The 20,686-nt window shown below is 36.6% G+C and overlaps 2 protein-coding genes across 2 annotated transcripts; both read left to right on the top strand.

Annotated features, from left to right (window-relative positions):
• The first annotated feature begins 3,575 nt into the window (after window positions 1–3,575).
• On the top strand, window positions 3,576–6,216 carry LOC108971194 (lipopolysaccharide-induced tumor necrosis factor-alpha factor homolog). The gene is made up of 3 exons (XM_018937079.1): window positions 3,576–4,060; window positions 4,157–4,292; window positions 5,996–6,216. The coding sequence occupies exons 1-3, from the start codon at window positions 3,886–3,888 to the stop codon at window positions 6,099–6,101; spliced, it is 417 nt and encodes a 138-aa protein (XP_018792624.1). The 5' UTR covers window positions 3,576–3,885; the 3' UTR covers window positions 6,102–6,216.
• Window positions 6,217–10,168: 3,952 nt separating this feature from the next.
• On the top strand, window positions 10,169–15,013 carry LOC108971181 (lipopolysaccharide-induced tumor necrosis factor-alpha factor homolog). The gene is made up of 3 exons (XM_018937064.1): window positions 10,169–10,868; window positions 14,399–14,540; window positions 14,651–15,013. Exons 1-3 carry the CDS (start codon window positions 10,445–10,447, stop codon window positions 14,769–14,771), a joined length of 687 nt encoding a protein of 228 aa, XP_018792609.1. The 5' UTR covers window positions 10,169–10,444; the 3' UTR covers window positions 14,772–15,013.
• The last annotated feature ends 5,673 nt before the right edge of the window (window positions 15,014–20,686 follow it).

The raw sequence follows: 20,686 nt of genomic DNA, 5'->3' as shown, positions 1-20,686 counted from the left end.
CCTCAACTACGCATGCTTTGTGCAGAATAGTCATGGTGGGGAACATTTGCCGCATGTCTTATTCCTCTGTACTTTATGATTCGATCAAAAAAATTACAATCGATAGACTAAAAACTGTGTATTCTTTTAGTTCCAATCTTGCGCCCATTTTAGAACACCTTACCTTATATATTAAATATATTTTGAAGCAACTTCATGGCAAACATAAAATAACCTATTTGGGATTAAAGTCAAAAAGCAAAAAAGTCTTGCGGTATTTTCGCTAGTTGGTGCTGAGAGCGCGTAGTTCTAGTTTTATTCGTCGCATCGGGTCATGCTATACCTTTTGTAAAGCTTTTTGGAAAGCTCATTTCACGCGCTAACACGTGTTTGATTGATTGTTGTTTCTCTTAAGTCGTTCGTGAGTTATAACGTCGCAAACATGGAGCAAAATAAAGAGAAAATACAGCATATTTTACAGTACTACTACGATAAAAGTAAAAATGCATCTCAAGCCGTCAATAAAATTTGTGCAGTTTATGGACCCGATACACCCATTTCCACCGTACAACGATGGTTTCAAGGTCGAAAGAGACCGGCATAGTAGCAGCCGTAGCATCGGTCAAGAGCTGGGCATGAGTTTTATTATTATTATTATTTTTTTATGAACAATTGAAAATTCAATAAAAATACCGCAAGACTTTTTTTGACAACCTATTGTTATGTAGTGAAACTTAATGTCTTTGCTATCATCAAATATTATTCTACTGAATATAACTATTCAGAGAACTAAACTTTTTTAAGTTTTTTATACCATTCATCAGATATATCCAAATATATCCTACTCACAGGGAAGTTATTTGTTTATAGCAATCTATGTATGTAATTTCAAAGTAAATTTAAATAAGATTCGAAAAGACATTTTAGTTTGAATGGCAATGCCTTAAGTGTCACCCAATTAACCATGTAAGTAAATTATTGAACAAATAAGCAAACAACAACTAAAGCCTCCACTCGAAAGAAAAAGTGGTTCCTTAGAGTTGGAGCACATGTTTTATGTCCAGATTGAACATATTCCGTCTACAAACAACCATCATGGCGGCCAACAAAATGCATGACCCATGCTGGGAGATTCCTTCGTTCATCTTCGTCGCTAATAACTTTAGTTTAATGTCCATGAATGTTATCTCAGCGATTTTATTTAAAAATTATATAAATAATTAATACTTATTTTTCGCCATGATTCCGACAAATTAGTCTAGATGAATTTAGTTTACATCAATTTCAGCTCGTGTGACCATCGTAATTCTGACAGTAATATTATCATGAACGGAACTAATATGCTCTTCACAGACCAAACTAAAAAACGTCGTAGGATCTCAATTCGGACTGGCTGTGAAATCACGCAGAGCCTTATCTAAAATTTCTGTTATTTGATGGACGGAGTGATTACCTTTTTTCGAGAAGCTACCGGGGAAGTATTTTTGCACCCCACAATGGGCCTTATTATTTGCTGGTCCAATACCTCTCAAGACAAATTTAAGTTTTTTTTTCACTCTTGACATAACACAAATAAATGACACAACCTAGACCACTCCGTTGGCTTCATGAAGATTTAAAAAATGGAATTAGACCAATATTAGTTATGAGTAGGTGCAATATATGTATTTTCGAGCTAAGAAAAAAGCTTTTACTTTCTCAAGATCTGATTAGTTTCTATTTCTATTTGCGGTTGGTGTCTCGACTCGACTAGACAAGCAGAGGACTTAAAACTCCTTTATGCTTTCATAATAGAGCATTTTTCAATACAATTCGAAGGTAATGAGAAAATAGATCTTGTTCTCTAGACTCTTCAAATACCTTTCAATAGCGCTTGAATTTATCTCTTCAAAACTGCGCCATACAAATTATTGTCCAATTCCAGCACAAAATTAAGAATATATTTAGTATACCATGGAGTTTTTCTTTTTAAGAAGAAGGCGTCGAAGACTCTATAAAAGCCATACATAAATGATTAAAATGACGAGGTGAGTCAATTTATCCGTGGAGATATCGATCTGAAATTTTGCACATGTCCTTTTTTCACAATGAAACATTTATTTCTCAAGTAATCTTCACGAAGTTGCAATGTTTTATTATCTAAATCAGCGTTACAATGCTCAAATCGGACCCCTCTAGCATATAAGTAGCTGCAATGCAAACGGAATGATCGGAATCAAGTGCTTGTATGGAAAACTTTTTCACCAGACGAGATATCTTTTAGTACATTTGCAGTAGTCGTCATCAAAAGAGGGGGATGCCATCCAAGGCTGTTTTCTCATATTCATTGCGGATTTTTTGACGTGCTGGGTCCAAAGCCCAGCGCACAGCCATGGGGAGGAATGTTTCGCCTTCTTACGCTGGCACTCAGATCAATTTCCTCACTTGCGTGAATTTCTACACATGTCTCCATCCTCGTTCTCGTGGGAAAGGTTTTGCGGACGATTTATAAATAGATTTATGGTCCTTTGCACATGGGCAACAGCAACTGCCACAGTCGATGGATCGATGAGCATTACGAGATATACGACGACATTGATATAGTTCAGCGAATTAAGAGGCAGGCAGAGGCTACTAGGTCATGTCGTCCGAATGAATGAAAACACGCCACTCTAAGACTATCCGACGCAGTACCTGGCAGGGGAAACAGAGGAAGAGGAAGACTTCCACTCTTGAACTTGCTTACACTTGAAATCTCCAATTTGCGCCAAACAGCGAAAACGAAGAACGACTTGTGTGGTTGTAACCAGCTATACCCACAAGCTACACCCAATTTGCGGATAAAATGCTCAGATCGAGTCACTATAGCATATAGTATCTGCCATGCAGACTAAACGTTCAAAATCAAATTTCAATAAGGGATATTTCGTATGTGTGAAGGGTGTTATAGTGCAACCGAAGTTAACATTGTTTCCTTTTTTTTTTCAAACAGAAGTATTTTAAATATTACCCAGCCTCTGTCTCGAGCTGATTGCGTCCTCTTCAAAAACCGTTCTAACTTAATGACTATTTTTCGAATGCCAGATAAAAGTGAGAGTAAATACCTGTACCGCAGTTAAATGAATTGAGTGAGAGAGAGAGTGAGAGATTGGAGTGTAATATAAACAAATAAAATGATTTTTTTATCGCCAAGAAGAATGCAGTAAAGCAGAGAAACGAATTGAGCGGATATTGATTAATTTACCAGAGGTGCGCGTACATATTGACATATTGATAAGAGCGCTTACACACTACACTCAGCACAAATTGTCGCTTTGAACTGAAAATGTCGATGCGAATGTCGATGATAGAAATTGAAGCTTTGCACTTGAAGGCGTTTGCCGCGCTACCGGTGCTGCTGATAACAAAAGATATGCGGCTGTGCATGTGTGGGTAAGGGTAAATGTACATATGTAGATGTGTTTATGTATGTAAGTATTTAGATATCGATAAGTAGATGCATTGTTTATTTTTTTGTCGTTGTAATTTTGTTATCTTTACATACTCACATACATATTTATATACATATAGGTACGTATACATATGTATATGGTATGGGTACATTATATGGATTTGCCTTAGCCATCGACTCGCTTTCCCTTCTTACCTATAGCTTTTTTTCGATTTTGATTTGTATCGCCGCCCGAAATCGACAAACACTCGTCGAGCACGAACGCCTCACAGTTTGGTTTGATAAATGAGTGCAATAGTAACGGCTTGTCACACCTCTCAGACGGCCAGAACGCAATTAGCACAAAGTGTTGAATACTAACTGAAAAGATATTAAAAAAAAAAGCAGAAAATATTTTTGTTACTACAACAAATAAATTAGTAAACGTTTCATTAAGAGTGTTTATTATTGTGGATACATATTCAAATTCAATAAATATGGATGACAAGTCATCAGTACCGTCGCGCATCTACCCAACAGCGCCACTAGAGCAAGCGGTGCCGCCCAACGAGCAGCAGCAGTCTTTATTGCCACCCGCGCCGCCCAGCTATGCGCAAGCAACAGGTGCCGCGCCCACGGCCGCGAACCCATCGCATGTTGTTGTAATTACGCGTAAGTGCGGCAACCTTCAAATGTTTGTGGGAAAATAAAATAGTTTCATTTATGTTTTTTTTTTCCTCCTTCTCTTACGTTGTTTTGTATGCACAGCGGGTGCGCCGATTATATACGGACCGGTGCCGGTGGATATACAGTGTCCCTATTGCCACAATTATACACGCACCCGTCTGCGCTTCAGGCCCACATCACGCACGCACCTGATCGCATTGCTGCTGTGTCTCTTTCAGTAAGTTTTTGAGTTATGGTGTTGCCAACAAGTTGTTTTTATAGCCAAAGAACGATAAATTAAGGGCATATATTTGTAAAAACATTTCTTAGGGTACATTGATATACTTAATATTATAAAGCTAACCACATAGTCCTAGTTATAACATTATTTAATGGAGTTTTACGAGTACATTAGGGTGATTCTAACAAAAACAAATAACAAAAAAAAACTATATTAAATAAATACTTTACTGTCGTCACATATAAATATTGATCAAAATCCCAGGTTATTAAGGTGTGTCCCACAGAATTTAAAGTGCTAATTTTACTTTACATCGTCTTTAATCACAACCAAAATTTACAACTGATACCTTTATAAGTGGTGTTAACGACTGATATTGAAATAATTTAAACACTAGAGTTTTAATGGACCACCCTAATTTACATGCATATATGTTATGAAGCTCCCAACTTAATATTTGTATTACTCATCAGTAGTTTTTAGTTAACCAACATAAATTAGTAACTAATAATTATAGTTTTAAGTGCTTAATTAACATTTCTAATTCAAAAATATCTAGAGTTGCCTTATAATTTTTTTATTTAATTATAAAAATTACAGAAGAAGAGTTGTTTACATTATTGACCGAATATTAACATTAAACTCTGCCGTTACAACAACAACAACAACATTAAACTCTAGTGAACGAAGTATTTTACAACTCTTTCTAGAAAAGGGTTGCCAAATAATTTCAGCATAATTCATATAACGAGTTTTTGGAGCGCTACAAAAGTAGACCGATAGTGAAAGCAAACGACGCCACATTTTAAAGTTTGGCACTTCATAATGAAAGATCCAACAATGAATCGAAATTATTAAAATTTACCACCGAAATTCGGAGTCAGTGGCCTCACCCTTAAAAACGTCACAGCGTGAGCGTCTAGTGGAAAAATTTGAATCCACAGGCACAGCTTAAAATGCTTCCATGCCAGTGAAACAAAGAAGTGCCCGGAGTGCCGAGAATATTGCTGCCGCTAGCGCATCAATTGAGGAAGCCCCAATTCAGTCTCTTTACCGTAACTTTTATGGCCCGGCGTCGTAATTGGGCCGTACGTCTTCCGTAATGATCAAGCCCGGCACCACTCAATGATAACCAGTTATTTTGGCCCGAATTGGATGAAATGGACTTAGACAATATGTGGTTCCAATAGAACAGCGCCATAAGCCGCTCCACAAATGTCACACTCGTTTTATTGAAAACCAAGTTTGGTGAACGTGTTATCTCAAAGTCGTGCCATTTTGACGCCGTTAGACTATTTCCTGTGTCAAGTGTATGGTCTCTGCCAACAAACCAGCGACCATTAATGAACTTCATTCAAATATCGAACGTGAAATTGCAGCAGTTTCGGCCGACTTATGCTTGAAAACCGTGGAAATTGGGTTAAGGGTCTGGGTTTCAGCAAGCATGCCAATGCCCTTGCATGGTAATGACCTCGAGTTCCATACATAATGGCATCGAAGGTACTTTCACAGGAATAAAGAATTTCATTGATATCCCAAACTTTTGTGGCGCTATTATGGAAAAACCCGTTATTAAACAAATATTTAATTGTCCTCATTTATAGAATATACCGTATTTTCGAACTTACTCACCACTCTTGCTTTTAAAACTATACAATAATCCATGCATTTTATTATCACTCCTCTCTTTCTACTTTCAGACTTTATTGCTTCATATGTCTACCCTATTGCATTGGCAGTTGCATGAACACCGCGCACTATTGTGGCATGTGTGACCGTTACTTAGGCACTTATGTGCGGGAATAACCATGAGGAGCATAGAAAATGAAGTCCACGAAGAACATGCAACAATTTTAATACTTTTACAACACATTTTTTAAATTTATTACACAACATTTTTCAGTTATAAAAATCAAAAAAACGCAAATTATTTATGATTTTTTTCACATATACTAATTCATAGATATTATACATACATATTTGAAACAATATACATAGTAAATATATAAATCTCGATATATTAATTTTTATTGATTTTGAAACAGTTTTGTAATACCGCACAGTCCAAAGGCTGATTTCAAGGGTTTGAGACATAAATTAACAAAATAGTTTTAGATTCATTATTGAGAGTATATGCATATGTAGGAATGGAACATAATTTGATAACTTCGAATGTCTTCCCATTAATCCAATTTTCTAAGCACTTAGCCAAGTTAGTAGGTTTTATCTCAATTATCAATTAACAAAATTTCTTTAGAACTTTTGCTGTTACTAGATTGTTCGCATAACACATTTTTTAGCCACACTATCCAAAAACCAAAAATAGCTGGGTTTTTTTGAAAATCAGAGGGTTAACGTAGCAACTATTTTCAGTATTAGCTATTTATATTGCCATTAGTCATAGAAAGAAAATTAAGCTTTCTTGAAATTTATAAATAACAAACAAGTTCCGATAACAAGTAAGGAAGGTATAATTTCGTATACAGACACAGATAATGTACACAAATTTTATGCGATATCTTCCAATCACACCGATACATGGATTATAAAGACAGTAATCAAGATGAATATATTATATTAGATGTATGAGGTTAAGGAGACCAAATTTCATCCATATAGTTCTAAACTCTCATAGAAGTTTATTGAAATATCTACCGCTAACGCATACCCATGTCAACCAAAGGAATGGAGAGTACACATTGAGTGTACGGAGATTAGGGGAACATTTTGGCCATTTACTTTAATTTTTATTGCAAACTATATTACTTCTAAGATTAGAAGTTTCCTTTATGCCAATTAAATATACGTATGTATACTCGTAGGTATACATTTAAAGTTAATTCAAAAATCAATATATATATGGAATATATTTGGGCTAAAGAAATGACTGGACTGATTATATTTATCTTTGCATACAACTACAATCAACTAGATTAACAAAACTCATAATATTATAGTTTTATTCACCTAACGCTGTACGTATTACCCATTCAGTAAAAATTAAGATACCTTGACACCATTAAAGGAAAACCTATGAAGTGCCATAAGTAAGCACTAAAATACGGTATTGAACTGTAAATGCCCGCTTAAGTCTGATGAGGTCCAGTTTTTTTCTTTTTTTTTTTTTTTTTAATGACATGTTAACAAGAAAAATTGCCATATTATGATTAAATAAAATCCAGAAATAATCCACCAGGCGAAACTTCATCCAGAACGAGTCACTGTGTGGTGCGCAGTTTCATCAAGGTGCATTGTTGGGTTATATTTCTTTGAGGAAAGCGGTGCAACAATAACTATCAATGAGCACCGCTATTTAAAGTTGTTGAATGAGAATAGCGCCCAAGGCATATCTCTGTTAACAGCACTTGGTTCCAGCAATACGGAGCAACAGCACACATAGCCATAGACCGGTTATAGTGGAGCTCCAACAAAAATGTACAAGCAAATTAATATAAAGAGACTCCACTTTCTGCTGACTTCCAAAGTCACCTGATATGCCTGCACCAAACTTTGTTTGTAGGTTTGTGTTAAGTAAGAGGTGTACAAAACAAAACCCAGAAATCAGACTGAATTGAAGCAGTCTATCAAATCTATAATTGAGGCAATCTCGAATTCAGCTCTCAGACCTCCTTGAATTATTTTCTATTTAGGTTTTAGTATGCGTGGCTGAGCATGGAGGTCAGTTACGGTCCATAATTAAAAAGAAATTACTTTAAAAAAAATTAAATTCCCTGTCGAATAAAAAAAAAAGTTGGTTAAAAAAATTAGATTATGAAATTGATTGTAGAAAACCTAATATTTATATGTCATCAAAAGGGGGATCTCTTATACGAGGCTGTTTGGATCGTTCATTGGGCACTAAGGCCGGACGTCGAGGCTCCACAATCTGCGGCAACCACCGCGGTATAAGCATCATCAACATCGCATAAAGGTTCTATCGAGCGGACTGTGTGAAAGGCTCAAGCATGTCGTGAATAAACTGATTTGACCTTATTAGTCTGGCTTTAGACCTGGAAAATCCATAATCAACCAGACTTTTACCATGTACCTTCCTCCGTGAAAGGAAAATCTACACAAACCACTTGACTTGACTCCCACATCACTGTTGACAGTCATAACTTCGAAGTCGTACATAATTTGGTCTATGTTGGAACCAACATTAACACCAATAACATCAACTTCAATCCAACGGAGAATAACTCTTGCCAACAGGTGCTACTTCGGGCTGAGTAGGCAATTGAGAAGTAAAGTCCTGTCTCGATGAACAGAGACCAAATTCTACAAGTCACTAATCCTGCTATATAGTAGGGAGGCATAAACGATACGAGCATCTGATAAGTCGGCATTAAGAATTTTCGAAAGTTGAGCGTTGGCAACGGCGAATACCGGAGGCGATGGAACAATGAGCTTTACGGGATATACGGCGGCATTGGCATAGTTCAACGAATTAAGAGACAGCGGCTAGGTTATGAAAACGTTCCAGCTCCGAAAGTATTCGGGGAAAGCAGAAGAACAGGAATACCTAAGCGAAAAGGAAAAACAACTGTTATAAACTCGGCTATAGCCGTGTAAACGCTGTCTGCAACAGTATAAAAGAAGAAGAATATTTCCATGCCCTCTTTACGGATGGCCAACCTTTTAATTTATAAAACATTGAAAATTGTCTACTAAAAAAGACAATCACTGTTTTATCAAGCATTCTCTGTATATTTCGTTTTGGTTGTATTATTGCTATCTATCGTGGTAAACATGTACTCCGGCTGTTACTGAGGGTACCAAAGCTCAACCAACAAGTAGAATTGAGTTTACTCCAACACTCATTTCGGCTTCGATAAGCTAATCGGTATAAGCGACTATGATTTTTGACTTTCATTTTTACGAATTCCGCTTTAAGATGTTTTTCGCAAATATTTTGTTTTTCCGTATCTCTCTAGCTCTAGATATTTGTAGCACAGCGGTAGATCTGCTGGAAGATACGAGTATATGGAAAAGCGACAGTAGCAAGGGCGAGGAGGGAGAGAAAAAAACAAAAAAAGCACCAAACAAGAAAAAACGGTTGCACCGAAGCTAAATTCAGTTTGTATGGAAACTATATGCTATAGTAATTCGTTCTGAACAATTTTTTTTTTTTGGAAATTATTTTGTTACTTAAGCAGTAATCCACGCCAAATTTCGAGAAGATACCACGTCAAATGTGAAAGTTTTCCAAAAAAAAGAACTTCATTCCGATTGTTCAGTTTGTATGGCAGCTATATGCTATAGTTAGCCGATCTGAACAATTTCTTCGAAGATTACATTGTTGCCTTAGAAAATAATCTGTGCCAAATTTCGTGAATATATCTTCTCAAATGTGAAAGTTTTTCATACAAGAACTTGATCCGATCGCTCAGTTTGTATGACAGCAATATGTTATAGTGATCGATATCGGCAGTTCCGACAAATGAGCAGCTTCTTGTAGAGAAAATGACTTTTACAGATTTATATCTTAAAAACTGATTGACTAGTTCGTATATATACAGACAGACGGACAGACAAACAGGTGGACATGGCTAAACCGACTCAGCTCGACATACTGATCATTTATATATATACCTTATAGAGCCTCCCACCCTTCCTTCTGGGTGCTACAAACTTCGTAACAAACTTAATATACTCTGTTCAGGGTATAAAAAGCACGACATCAGCCAAACAGTGCAAAGCATGAAATAATTGCGGCAAGCGGAATAAAACGAAAATATATGGTAAAGCGGAATAATGAAAAATAAATAAATAAATGAGATTGAAAAAAGTGCAAAATGAATACGAAAAGCACAGACTAGAAATCCAAACGTGAATAAGCTGACGAACTTTGTAACTTCAGTCGCGGTGTGCAAGCGAGTCTGAGTAGATCGTGGTGACGTGCGAACGCTTAGTAAGCGCTACGTCGTCGTCGTTTTTTTTTTCAATTTTATTTGCATTTAATTACAAAATCACTTGGTGAATTGCAGTGAAGCGCGAAACAACAACAAAAATAAACAAGTTAAATTACAACAATAACACGCTGTGCATGTGAATTGACACATTTAATCGGTAACCTCTGAAACCCTTCGTAAATTCCAGCCGCACATACACATATATACTCAAATAAAAATATATAGTAATAAGTAAGCATGGATCAAAAGCGTGCTATGCTCTACCCGGATATCGATCCTGCCGCCCACAATGCTGCCACACGCGATCATCGCATATCTGCCTCGGCCGCCATGGGCTTGCCCACGGAGGCGCCACCTTCATACGACATGGCTATAGCGTCCACATCGACGCCCAGCGGCTCAACAAGTAATGGAGGAAGTGGCACTGCCAGTGGTTTGGTTAGCGATGGCGCTGTTGCTCCGCTGGGCTGGCATCCCAGCGCCCCGCCGCCAGCGACCACACCCGTAACACAACCGCCAGCGCCAGTACCTCCAGTCCGACAGTCGCGCACGGCACAGCAGACGCCTATACCGCACGACAGTCAGACAAGGCCGGTGATTGTGGTGCAACCGTTACCACACAACCAACAACAACAACCACTCTCGCCACCAATACAAACAAGTAAGTGAACACAGTGTGTTGTTGTTTTTGGCATACTCGAAATTGTTGTCTTCACTTAACTTTGTAGATAGTTTCACTAAGCAACGTTATTTGCAAAATAAAGGGGTTTGCAATATGGTTTTATAGATCGGTCAGAAATTTGTCGGGGCTTTTCAGGTTTACAGCCGAGCGAAATTTTAAAAACACTCGCAAATAAAGTCCGCAAACTTTTCTCTACACCCTGGGATAAATTTTTATGATATAACTACATAGATAGCTTGGGGATTAGCATGGAGATCTTATTTAAGTTCAACTTAAAGTTGGTCCACAATAGGAGCGTTTTCAGCTATAAGAAGGTCTCGAGGGTTTATTTAAGTTCAACTTAAAGTTGATTCGCAATGGGGGCCCTCCCTCTCAGCTATAAGACGGTTTCGGAAGATTCCACAATTTTTATGAGACTATTTTTCGAGTCTGAAATATCCTCAAGGGTTATTAGTTACCTTCCGAAAACAACATAAACATTTTTTCTGTATTGTTTTGTATTAGAGACAGTAGATTATTTAATCATCTCAACCTCAAATATATCAGGCAGTCCTGGTTCACAACATGCCATCAGGTTTAAAGAATTTAGTTCCTAATAAATTCTTTCTAATCAAGTACCAGAAAATCACTCCATCCAAAATCCGGGCCGACGGTTATAGCACCTTTGAAAGGCACTTTAGAGCCTTAGGTGACTAGTAACACATATTTTACGTGCCACTTGTTCTCTTACAGATCCAAATATGAAGTCGAAATTAGCCACCAAGCTTTGCTGAGCTGACTTCCATAGGTATGTGAGTCTCTCGGTTTTTGAGTCAGTCTGTCAGTCAAAAAGCTTATCATTTGTCGGAATCGCTGTTTCAGAGCTTTGCATAAAAAACCATTTTCTATACTAATTCCATTAGCCCAACTTTTTCTGTTCGCCGGTTAGGTTTTCAAATTTATTATACAGTTCTATATAATTAATGAAAGTTGTTCTATAGTAGGTTCAGTGAAGCCGAAGTTAAGTGTTTTTTAAGGATTTTCTTCGTAGGGAAAAGACAGCATCAAAATCGCATCTGCTTCGACTGACCCCAATTGGCAACCCCTGTGTAAACACAAATAATTGCATATCTGTTTAGTTAGGAAACACTAACAACTTTTATAATTATTATTTTTCAAATATTGCAACTCAATCTTCTACGCTCACGAAAATTGTAAACGGAAAATAGTTCAAATATTTATTTCTACGATTTCTTAGTGTATTCGAGGCAATTCGCTGTATTTAGTAGACAGATTTAGTAAACTCTGTCGGAGACTTGAATACTTCTTGGTTGATTATAAGATGTAGGATCGATATATACACAATTAAGATGATGTAATAAATAGGAAATGTAAGGCTTAAGATTTCACTTTCCGCATAAAATGATAATATTTCTCTACTACTTTACAAACCACGCAGAATACGAATGACATCGTTAAAGAAAGAATAAGAAGATCTAGTAAGTTAGCTGAGATTTCAATAATCATGTTCGAGTGAAGTTATGTGAATGGAGATTAAGTTTAGTAGAAGAGTATAATACTACCTCTGTCTAACTGACTAAAATTAACTTCGAGTGCATTTACCCTATAGACGTTAATGGGGAATAGATTTAGTAGGCGAGGATTATACCACCTCTACTTATCTGTACGGACAACACAAAATGATTTTGACATCTTTCGCTCTCTCGCTCTCTCTATCTGACTATCAAACTCACCCAGAATCTTCCACGCGACAGTCCTAAGTATAGAGAAGACATGTATAGTCCTGTTGAATAACAATAATACAGAAAACAATTATATTCATGGGTAGCCAAGCGGTCCAGAAGATTCAACAATAAGAAAAAAGAAGTTTTAAGCTCACTGCCAGCTCAACTGCACTTGTCCAAAATTTATTTGAGTTCCCGTCTCTAGGAACATTTTCGGCAACGAAAAAGCCAGTKGTTTGAACAAGCTAGGAGCCTCGTTAGAAGAATCCGAGGCTGAGTAGAAACCATGCTCACTGAGAACGGAATTTGAACAAATTAGTAGCTTAATACAAATGAAATGAAAATGGAAATGCGCAAACTGTTTTTAAACTTCTCCGTGAATGCCAACTCCGTCACAGATGGCACACAGAATATTTGGTATACATCTTGCACCAAACCTTGAATAGATGCATAAGTTAAAACAAAGCATTTCCCTTCTTCATTGTTTACTACCTATACAACTATCATTTTTTTAAAAGGGGCTTCATATAGAAGTAGAAATAAAGTCAATTTTTATACTTTAGAAAACTTCCCTCACTTGCGTGAACTGCTACTCGTACACACCATCCCATCCCAGCCATTTGAGAAGTAAAGTCCTGTTTTGACGAACAAAGGCCAAACTGTAAAAGTCAATCATCATTTCCGTGCGGTTATGTGGTGCAGAGACATAGACGATGACAACAACTAATGAGTCGACTTTAGAAGTTTTCGAGAGAAATGTTCCGCGTAATACGATGACATTGACATAGTTCAGCGAATTAAGAGACAGCTTCTACGTTGATTACATAATTGGCACCTCCGTTGCGGACAACTTTACTGAGAGAGCCACAACTTTTACTCATAGGTCCTCAGCAAATTAAGAGTCAATGCAAAAATTAGGTAATTTCAGAGAGAATTTGACTAAGAGTGAAGAATGAAAGATCGGCAACGCTTCAGAATCCTACCAAATATAGTACTTTTAGAATTGTATGTTTAGGGTTAGGTTMGGTTAGATGGCTGATCAAAGTTCACACGTAGGCTAATAATGTAGTCCTTTGTGATGCCATTGAAAAAGAACTACCGTGTTCGGACTTACAGATTGGCGAAGCGCTTTCTAGCCCTTACACAGACGTCAAGCATGAAAAGCTGGCTTGTTTCTACCGCATCTTCTTCCATATAGCTTCAGCAGTCGGCATCCGGTAAGATACCCATTCTTACCGCATGTATGCCAATAGGACAGTGGCTTGTTCAGAATCCCACTACTAATGAGAGGTTAGAGTTACTGAGGGCTAAGAGATCACTATATCTCCTGCGATCTATCCTGGGTCGAAAGGCTTTTGCAACCGAACAAGTACCGATGCTGGCCCAGCGTTGGACAAGCATCCGCGTGGCCCAGCTATATAAAAGTAGAACACAAGAGGATAAACGTATGAGCACCGATGCGTTCCCATTCTACCGATAATGATTCTAAGGTGCCCTTCCTTCCTAACTCATCAGCTTTGCAATTACCTCCATTTCCGCTGTTTATGTTTAGGGTTAAAGTTCTATAGATTTTTATCGGATATTTTATCCATACAAGGCTACCTAAAATGCTTTCAATCAACTGTATAGAAGAATAGTCTTGGTGAAGTCCGGAATCTCTGAGGTCCATAGAATTCTTTAATAATATAAACTTTGTTTATTATATTGTGGATTTTAAGCCTTATATTTACTCAACATAGCCTAGAAAAAGTGATTTTTAATAGATTTCAAATTGTTTTCTTGCAGCTAGTGCCACAGTACCGATAAAACTAGGTCCGCACCCATGTTCGGTTACGTGCCCTGTTTGCGGCGCTAACGAGACGACGCGATTGATCTTCACGCCTAACACACGAACGCACATTTGTGCGGGATTACTCTGTCTGGCCGGGTGAGTTACGCAGCTGTGCAGTGGATAGTTAGCAAAACTGTTATTACCGTTATTATTGTTTTAATATGGCATTGTAATAAAAAATGAAATTTCTTGCATTCCATTTGCAGTTGGTGTTGTTGTGCTTGTATGGTGCCCTATTGCATGAACAGCTGTCGGACCGGTAATCATTATTGCTCACGGTGCAACACATTTCTGGGTGTCTATAATCCGAAAAGAGCGAGAAAGTGAAAACAGTGATAGACTTGCCACCGCACACACACTCCTGTACATATATATGTATGCAATTTGTGCGTGTGTTTGTGGGTGCATATTATGTAATGTTTTTATTACTATTTTTTTKTTTGKTTATTAATTTCACTTTRACTCGCTTCAGTCAATCTCATCTGCTGCGCATGCGTGCTCGTAATAATACTTATATATATATATATACATATGTATATATATTTATGGATATATTTTATTTACAAACATGCAGGCTTACATATTTTTTTCTTTATGTGTGTGCGTGTGGTATACAAAAATTTATTATTTTATATGTAATTACTTTAAGATAAGTTGATAATAATGATAATAAACAAAATACATGCGATATAATGGCAAAATGCAATGTTGAAGATTGTTTTTTTTTTTTTTTGTTTTTGCTGCGATAACACTGTGGATTATCAGAATCAGATAAAAGTTCTATTTGTTTGTGTCTACAAACACACACAATGAAATATGACGTAGCTTTGGCGCATCACGGTGCCTGGCACGTAAGTCACACGTATGTCGCACACTTTTTCTCTTTTTTCTCATAAAATACAAATATTTGCACACTTGTGCGGCTATTTTAATACATACAAACATTACAGTAAGTTTGTAAACCAACATCTTAGCATTTGAAGCGTTTTATCTGCTTTTTCATCGAATGATTGAGAGACGTGTGGGGAAGCTGGGTCCATAGGTAGCTCTAAATAATATCCGAGATAATTTAATAAACATTAGCATTGTCTTCAATAGAAAGTACTAGCAAGTTAGCACTAATCTTCAAAATGCGCGTATATAAATTTGACAGCTGTCGGATCATTACTTTGTGAATTATAGTATTTTGAGTGAAGCAGCTTTAGTTGTTGTGAGAAATGGATAAAAAATTCGCATTTTGATAAAATATGGTTATTTGAAGAGCAAAAATGCAATTGAAGCAAAATCTTGGCTTGATGACGAGTTTCCGGACACTGGCCCACCCAAATATAGACAATAGAGACGTGGCGAAATGAGCAACGAAGACGTTGAAAACATCAAAAAAGTCCATTTTTGGAGAAACCAACGACGAATATATGATTCGGATCAGTGTTTGGAGACGTTCAGGTATAATAAGCCCGAGTTTTTGCGTCGATATGTGAGAACAACTGCACACGATGAACCCGCTCAAAGGCTTGGAAAAACACAACAGATGGCTGGCAAGGATATGGCATCTATATTTTGGGTATTTGACTACCTTGAAAAAGGAAGGACCATTCACAGTGACCAATACATGGCAGCCTTGAAACGAGTGAAGCACGAAATCACCGAATAAGATCGAAGTTGAAGAAAAGGAATGTGCTGTTTCACCAATAAAATACCTACACTGTAACACGAGTCAGTGAAAACGATGGCAAACATTCATGAATTGAACTTAGAATTACTTCCGCATGCATCGTATTCTCTAAACTTGGCCCATATTTGGTACATGTCATATGGGTGTTAAGAAAATATTATATACCGAATTTCATTGAAATCGGTGGAGTACTTCCTGAGATATGGTTTTTGGTCCATAAGTGGGCGACGCCATGCCCATTTTCAATTTTTAAAAAAAGCCTGGATGCAGCTTCCTTCTAACATTTATTCCGTAAATTTAGTGTTTCTGACGTTTTTTGTTAGTCGGTTAACGCACCTTTAGTGATTTTCAACATAACCTTTGTATGGGAGGCGGGCGTGGTTATTATCCGATTTCTTCCATTCTTGAACTGTATATGGAAATGTCTGAAGGAAACGACCTTATAGAGTTCGGTTGACATAGCTATAGTAGTTTTCGAGATATGTACAAAAAAGTTAGTAGGGGGCCTTTGCGCCAAATTTCATTTTAATATCTTTATTTATGGCTTAGTTATGACACTTTATAGGTTTTCGGTTTTCGCCATTTTGTGGGCGTGGCAGAGGGCCGATTTTGCCCATCTTCGAACTTAACCTTCTTATAGAGCCAAGAAATACGTGTACCAAGTTTCATCATGATATCTCAATTTTTACTCAAGTTACAGCTTGCACGGATCGACGGACGGACAGACAGACATCCGGATTTCAACTCTACTCGTCATCGTGATCACTTTGGTATATATAACCCTATATCTGACTCTTTTAGTTTTAGGACTTACAAACAACCGTTATGTGAACAAAACTATAATACTCTCTTTAGCAACTTTGTTGCGAGAGTATAAAAATAGTATCACAAAGTAAGAGGGTCACTATAATCAGTGTATCACTCTGCAAGGGAACTATGTTAAGTAAAAAAAGAATTTTGCCAAAAAAAAATGCGTTTCTACTATGGTATGCCGGAGACTTTTTTATACGTGAAAGCTTCTCAGTTTTTGAGACATGATGAAACTGAATGATCGGAATCAATTGCTTGTATGCGTTTTTTTTTTTTTTTTCATTTGAAAAGAAGTCCAAAAGAAACACTAGACAGTAAGAAAGTGCGTACATTGAAGGGAAATTTAATCAAGTATTACTAATCTTAACTACATTGAATTGGAAGTGATAAGCGTATGACGATTTCATTGATAAAATATCATATTTAAAAATCAAATGAAAAATAAATTTGTCTACTCGTGTATCAGTATGTCTACGTTATATGAGACACTCTGTATTTTATTTGATTGAGTGAAGTGATTAAGCTATTTCACTTTTGTTTTATCATATAACGCCACTTTTTATTAAAATATATGTGTCAAGCTCTACGTAATATTGACAAATGCACAAACACACCACCGCTGCCACCTTCACTGCCCATAATAGTCACATAAACGTAGGCGTTCACACTGGAACTCCAACATAGTGCACTATTAAACTGCGAAGCTTTCGATAAATTTCAGCAAAATTTATTGTTTTTAATTTTTATTTTTATTTTTTGACAACTGGTTCTGTTTCAGCGAGCAGCTGCAATTTACTGTTATAACCTAGGTGGGTACATGTAAATATATGTGTTAAATGTCATAAATTTGTATAAAATACTCCGATTTGATTAGATAAAATCGAAATATACTTATATATATGTGTGTTGCTAATATCATATGTTTTTATTTCCGCCATATTTTTAACCCTATAAAATAAATATGCAGCTTTGGCCATTTTCGGAAAACAATGATGACTATTTTGAATACAATTTTTTGTAATATAATACAAGCACATGCATTAAATTATGGAAATACTTAAGGGGGTATTCTGAGCAGACGCATGAATTTTAGGCATTTTTTAAACTAAGATAAAAAAAATGAAAAAAATTTTTAGTATCCATTTGTTTTATATGTTCTTATTGACATTTTAATAATATAATATGAAAAAAATTGCAAGAAAAAAAACAAAATTCGTCAAGCTACGGGCCGGTGAAGTGCGGGATTCAAACCAAACGGTTCGTCCTGGTTGACGTGATTTCAACCCTTGTAGAGATCGAAAACACAAAAAACAAGAAGATTCTTCAATAGTAATGTGTAATAAAGAATGTCGTTATCGGGTTGATTATTTTCAAAAAAATAACAAAATGGCGTCGACTTTTTTCTATCAGATTTTTTTGACTTTTTCGAAATTTTTATAAATATTTTAAATCAAAATTTTTGGAAATCCAAGGCAGACACTATAGAGCATTGTATAAAGGAGATATTATATATACCAAATTTCAAAGGAATCGGTTGAGTAGAACTTGAAATATCATGTCAGCCATTTCAAAAAAAGTAGTTTCGAGAAAAACTCGTTTAAAGTTTAGGAGACAATTCTAGTGAACACGGACGCCACGTCACAAAATCGGCTGTATCGCCGAGTCGAATTTTGAAAAATCCTTCCAAGGTCATATTTTTGAAAGTCTAAACTTCCAAAATATGCAACAAAAAAAATCGATTTTTTTCACAATCCTAGAGCAGAATACCCCTTGAAATTGATACTTAATACTTCTATACATAGAAACATATAGTATACGAGGTGTGTTCAAAAAGTTTCCCGAATTTTGTGTTTTTTTTCAAAAATTATTTATTTATTCATGAATATCTATTTTGTCCCCTTGAAAGTAATCCCCATGAGATATTATACACTTATGCTAACGGTTCTTCCAATCTTCGAAACACTTCAAAAAATCATTTTTTTTTTATCTTYTCAGCTCCTCCTTCGCTGCCGTCTTTATCTTGTCAAGAGAAGCGTAACGTCGTCCTTTCATGGGCCTCTTCAGTTTACGGAACAAGAAAACGTCACAGGGGGCCAGATCTGGGGAATACGGTGACTGCGGCATCATTAGTGTGTTGTTTTTGACCAAAAAGTCGCGCACAAGCAACGATGTGTGAGCAGGGGCGTTATMGTGGTGCAAAAGCCAATTTTTGTCACATCTTCTCAGCCTTCTGAGAAGATTTTGTGCCACCGCTAAACGTTGCTTCGGTCCAAGGTAGCTGCTCCGTATGCCACAGTCAACATTCGGAATGCATCCGCGCACTTAATTTCGTTTTTCACACAAAATTTGATACAGGTTCTTTGATCCATTTTTTTGAATAGGTAAAAATCGAAGACGATCCAAAACACGTGCAAGCAAAGCAGCTGAGAGACATGAGTACCAACATAACGCGAAAATTCAAAATTCGCGATACTTTTTAAACACACTTCGTGCATATACATTGTGGGTATACAGTGTAAAGCAATTCCGTTTATTAAGCTGACTTAATTTTTAATATTATAACGGGTAATCCATTCCTTTAGAAAGCCTAGGTGGAGAAGGTACTAGCTTCGATTGAAATCTCCAATCGGCTCCACATTGCAAAAGGAAGAAAGAACTGGCGCGCTATTGTTAACAGCTTGTGCAAGAACTGAAGCTATTCGACATTGTCAAGCGACATCGCTTCGTTTCCAAGAAGATCCGACGTTTTCGAGCCAAAATTTGTTTAGCGATGAAGCTTTTTTCTGGCTCAATGGGTATGTAAACAAGGAAAATTGCCGCTTTTTGGACGAAGAACAACATAAAAGATTCAAGAGCTGCCATTTCTTTCAGAAAGAATGTGTGGTTAGTTCGCCGGTGGAATCATCAGTCCATATTTCTTCTAAATTAATGCTGGTGAGAACTTAACCGATCGTTATCGCGCCATGATAACCAACTATTTGATGTCTGAAATTGATCTTGGCGACATTTGGTTTCAACAAAACGGCGTTCCTCCCCACACATGGCACCAAACAGTGAATTTATTGAGAGAATACTGCGGTGAGCAGATAATTTGACGTTTTGGTTCAGTCGATTAAATACCAAAATCGTGTGATATCACATTAAAGAGATAACCTTCAAGAAATACATGGATATTCTTTCGAATAATAATAATAATATCCATTGAATTTGAAGTTTCTGTGTTTTTTTTTTTTTTTTTTTAAGTACAGAACCTCGAAATAGATCACCCTTTATAATTGTATTATAATTATATATTTTTGCAGCTTTCACTATTTGTTGAAAATTCTATATTGTATTCGAGGAGATATAGTACATTTGGAGGTGTCCTCTTTCATAGTCTATAGAACAAGTACTATATTTATCCAGTTCGTACCCACTTATACCAATTTTTAGTAACTTTCTTCATATATCGCAGGCATTTTCACATTATGCCATTACAGATGTTCGATAAATTACTGAGACTTTTTATTAAAATGCAGAAGAAGTTTTTTATAAGAATTAACCCTTCACCTAATATGAGCTGCTCAATTAGGCCAACAAACTCTTAATTTGGATGCATATTGTCAGCATGGCATGGCGTTATGTAATTACCTTCAAAAATGTTACAATTGTCCAATAAACCGGAGCATATTAATGCAAATTTAGTTTAGTTCAAGACAGTCGCGGCGGCCACTAGCCCAAAATATTTTGAAAACATGATGGCGTACCATAACTTTAT

The sequence above is a fragment of the Bactrocera latifrons genome, unplaced genomic scaffold, assembly GCF_001853355.1.
Source record: "Bactrocera latifrons isolate USDA-ARS-PBARC rearing strain unplaced genomic scaffold, ASM185335v1 scaffold_33, whole genome shotgun sequence".
In the NCBI taxonomy this organism is placed as follows: domain Eukaryota; kingdom Metazoa; phylum Arthropoda; class Insecta; order Diptera; family Tephritidae; genus Bactrocera; species Bactrocera latifrons.
Note: the sequence above shows the minus strand (reverse complement) of the source record. Positions and strands in the feature narration are given on the sequence as shown.